At 44.9% G+C, this 4554-nt stretch overlaps 1 protein-coding gene across 1 annotated transcript; it reads right to left on the bottom strand.

Annotated features, from left to right (window-relative positions):
• Positions 1 to 1172: 1172 nt before the first annotated feature.
• Positions 1173 to 1910, bottom strand: LOC146427352 (uncharacterized). The gene has a single exon (XM_085082218.1). The coding sequence runs from the start codon at positions 1908 to 1910 to the stop codon at positions 1227 to 1229; it is 684 nt and encodes a 227-aa protein (XP_084938344.1). The 3' UTR covers positions 1173 to 1226.
• Between the last annotated feature and the right edge of the window lie 2644 nt (positions 1911 to 4554).

Below are 4554 nucleotides of genomic sequence, written 5' to 3'. Positions count from 1 at the left end.
AGCTCCAATCCTCTGGGAATTCCTGCTCCAGTTTTTCTGGGAATCGCTGCTCCAGTTGTTCTGGACACTGAAATGGACAGATGGACGGATGGACATGGGGATGGACAGATGGACACTGGGATGGACAGATGGACACAGGGATGGACAGATGGACAGATGGACACAGGGAGAGATGGACAGACGGACACAGGGATGGACTGATGGACAGACGGACACAGGGATAGATGGACAGACGGACACAGGGATGGACAGACAGATGGACAGACGGATGGACAGATGGACAGATGGACACCTCACACATCCAACACATGATTCAAATATGATATATAACAGATCGCCAACCTCAGGATCTCGATTTTGGACAGTTTTTTGTCGGGCGGCAGGGTCGGCAGCAGGATGGGATGGACAGACAGACACAGGGATGGACAAATGGACACCTCAAACATCCAGAACATGATTCAAATACGATATATAACAGATTGCCAACCTCAGGATCTCGATTTTGGACAGTTTTTTGTCGGGCGGCAGGGTTGGCAGCAGCCTGGGGATGGACAGACAGACAGACAGATGGACAGACGGACACAGGGATGGACAGATGGACATTTCACACATCCAACACATGATTCAAATATGATATATAACAAATGGCCAATCTCAGAATCTCGATTTTGGACAGTTTTTTATCGGGCGGCAGGGTGGGCAGCAGCCTGGGATGGACAGACAGATGGACAGACGGATGGACAGACAGACAAATGGACACCTCAAACATCCAGAACATGATTCAGATATGATATATAACAAATGGCCAACCTCAGGATCTCGATTTTGGACAGTTTCTTGTCGGGGGCCAGGGTCGGCAGCAGCCTGGGGATGGACAGACGGACAGATGGACACAGGGATAGACAGACAGACCCATCAGACATCCAACACATGATTCAGATACGAAATATAACAAATGGCCAACCTCAGGATCTCGATTTTGGACAGTTTTTTATCGGGGGGCAGGGTCGGCAGCAGCCTGGGGATGGACAGACGGACACAGGGATGGACAGACGGACACCTCAGACATCCAACACATGATTCAAATACGATATATAACAAATGGCCAACCTCAGGATCTCGATTTTGGACAGTTTTTTATCCGGTGGCAGCGTCGGCAGCAGCCTGGGATGGACAGACGGACAACGGCATGGACAGACGGATGGACAGGTGGACACCTGGACATTTCACACATCCAGAACATGATTCAGATACGATATATAACAGATGGCCAATCTGAGAATCTCGATTTTGGACAGTTTTTTATCCGGTGGCAGGGTGGGCAGCAGCCTCCGCAGCTCCCCGAAGGCCACGTTGAAAGCCTCCACGCGGATCCTCTCCCGCGTGGCGTGCGCCGTGCGGTACTTGGCCGTGGCCCGGCGGCGCCGGCGGCGCTCCTCGCGGCTCAGCGGCTCCCTCCGGCCGCTGTCGTCGCCCGCCGGGCGGCTATCGCGATGGTCGAGGTGAATATCGCGATTGTCGGGGCTATTATCGTGATTATCGCGGTGATTATCGCGGTTGTCGCGGTGATTATCGTGATTATCGCGGTGATTATCGTGATTATCGCGGTGATTATCGCGATTATCAAGGTGATTATCGCGGTTGTCGTGGTGATTGTTGTGATTATTGCGGTGATTATCGCGGTTGGGGTGATTATCGCGATTATCAAGGTGATTATCGCGATTGTCGCGGTGATTATCGCGGTGATTATCGCGGTTGGGGTGGTTATCGCAATTATCGCGGTGATTATCGCGGTTGGGGTGATTATCGCGATTATTGCAGTGATTATCGTGATTATCGCGGTGATTATCGCGATAGTCGGGGCGGGTCGGGGGGATGGGGGGGTTGGAGGGCTCTGAGTTGAGCATCATGGTTAGGGGAGGGAGATCCTGAAAGTATCGGGATAATTCTGATCCTAAAAATATCGCGATAGTTCTGATCCTAAAACTTTGGGGATAATTCTGATCCTGAAGATTTGGGGATAATTCTGATCCCAAAGATGTCGGGATAATCCTGATCCTGAAAATATCACGATACTTCTGATCCTGAAAATATCGGGATGATTCTGATCCTAAAAATTTGGGGATAATTCTGATCCTATAGATATTGGGATAATTCTGATCCTATAGATTTGGGGATAATTCTGATCCTAAAAATATCGGGATAATCCTGATCCTAAAAATATCGGGATAATCCTGATCCTGAAAATATCGGGATGATTCTGATCCTAAAAATTTGGGGATAATTCTTATCCTATAGATATTGGGGTAATTCTGATCCTGAAGATATCAGGATAATTCTGATCCTAAAAATTTGGGATAATTCTGATCCTGAAGGTATCGGGATAACTCTGATCCCAAGGATTTAGGGACACTTCTGATCCCAATGATTTGGGATCACCTCTGACCCAATCCCAATGATTTTGGGGTCACTTCCAATCCAATCCAATCCCAATGATTTGGGGTCACTTCAATCCAATCCCGATGATTTTGAGATCACCTCTGATTCAATCCCAATGATTTGGGATCACCTCTGATCTGATCCTGATGATTTGGGGTCACTTCCAATCCAATCCCAATGATTTTAGGGTCACTTCAATCTAATCCCAATGATTTGGAGTCTCCTCTGACCCAATCCCGATTATTTTGGGGTCACTTCTGATCCAACCCCAAAGATTTTGGGGTCACTTCCAGTCCAATCCTGATTATTTTGGGGTCACTTCAATCCAATCCCAAAGATTTTGGGGTCACTTCCAGTCCAACCCCGATGATTTTGGGGTCACTTCAATCCAATCCCGATGATTTTGGGATCACCTGAGCAGGAAAAGGGATTGGAAAAGGCAAAGTCAAGCCCTGACTGCCAGCAGCAACTGTGGCTCTGCTCCTAAAATAAAATAAAAACAGAATAAAATAGAATAGAATAGAATAGAATAGAATAGAATAGAATAGAATAAAATAAAACAAAATAAAATAAAATAAAATAAAATAAAACTAAACAAAATAAAATAAAAATAGAATAAGATAAAATGAAATAAAAATAAAACAAAACGAAGTAAAAACAAAACAAAACAAAACAAAATAAACCACAACACGACAAAACAAAACAGAAAAAAAAATAAAATAAACCAAACCAAAATAAAATAAAATAAAACAAATTAAAATAAAATAAAACAAAACAAAAATAAAAATAAAACTAAATAAATAGAATAGTGGATACAATACAATAGAATAAAACAAAAATAAAATAAAACAAAACAAAACAAAATAAATAGAACAGAATAAAATAAAAATAAAAACCAAACCAAAATACAATATAATAAAATAAAATACAATAAAATACATTAAAAATACAATAAAATACAATACAATAAAATACAATAAAATAAAATACAATAAAATAAAATCAACTCCAGGATTTCCCATTTTCCAGAGGCACCAGATGGCTGCAGGGAGAGAACTGGAATTGCTGAGCTGACAGCTGGGAGAGAGAGGAGAGAGAATTCCAGAGGGAATTTGGGATGAATCCAGAGGGAAATTCCAGCTGCTCCGGGGTGATTCCCGGGGGAAATTTGGGATATTCCCGGGGGAAATTCGGGATCATTCCCGATGGAAATTTGGGATCATTCCCGGGGGGAATTCGGGATGAATCCTGAGGGCAATTCCAGCCTTTTCCTGCAGGAAATTTGGGATCATTCCCGAGGGAAATTTGGGATCAATCCAGAGGGAAATTCCAGCTGCTCCGGGAGATTCCCGAGGGGAATTTGGGATGATTCCTGATGGAAATTCAGGATAATTTCTGGGGGAATTTGGGATGAATTCCGAGAAGAATCCCAGCCTTTTCCAGCAGGAAATTCGGGATGATTCCCGATGGAAATTCGGGATATTCCCGGGATGATTCCCGATGGGAATTCCAGCTGCTCCGGGAGATTTCCAGCTGGGAATTCGGGATGATTCCCGATGGAAATTCGGGATCATTCCCAATGGGAATTTCAGGATCATTCCCGAGGGGAATTTGGGATGAACCCCGATGGGAATTCCAGCCTTTTCCTGCAGGAAATTTGGGATGATTCCAGCTGGGAATTTGGGATATTCCCGATGGGAATTCCAGCTGCTCCGGGAGATTTCCCGATGAGAATTCGGGATCATTCCTGGGGGAAATTTGGGATCATTCCCGGGGGGAATTCCAGCCTTTTCCTGCAGGAAATTCGGGATGATTCCAGCTGGGAATTTGGGATCATTCCAAGGGAAATTTGGGATGAATCCCGAGGGGAATTCCAGCCCTTTTCCTGCAGGAAATTCGGGATCATTCCCGGGGGAATTTGGGATCAATCCCACTGAGAATTCCAGCTGCTCTGGGAGATTTCCAGCTGGAAATTCGGGATATTCCCGAGGGGAATTCGGGACTATTCCTGGGGGAATTCGGGATAATTCCCACTGGGAATTCCAGCCTTTTCCTGCAGGAAATTTGGGATCGTTCCCAATGGGAAATTCGGGATATTCCCAGGGGGATTTTGGG

The sequence above is a fragment of the Lichenostomus cassidix genome, chromosome 25, assembly GCF_008360975.1.
Source record: "Lichenostomus cassidix isolate B80296 chromosome 25, HeHo_3.0, whole genome shotgun sequence".
NCBI classification, from domain to species: Eukaryota; Metazoa; Chordata; class Aves; order Passeriformes; family Meliphagidae; genus Lichenostomus; species Lichenostomus cassidix.
The sequence above is the reverse complement of the archived record's forward strand: the minus strand, read 5'-3'. Positions and strand labels throughout refer to the sequence as shown.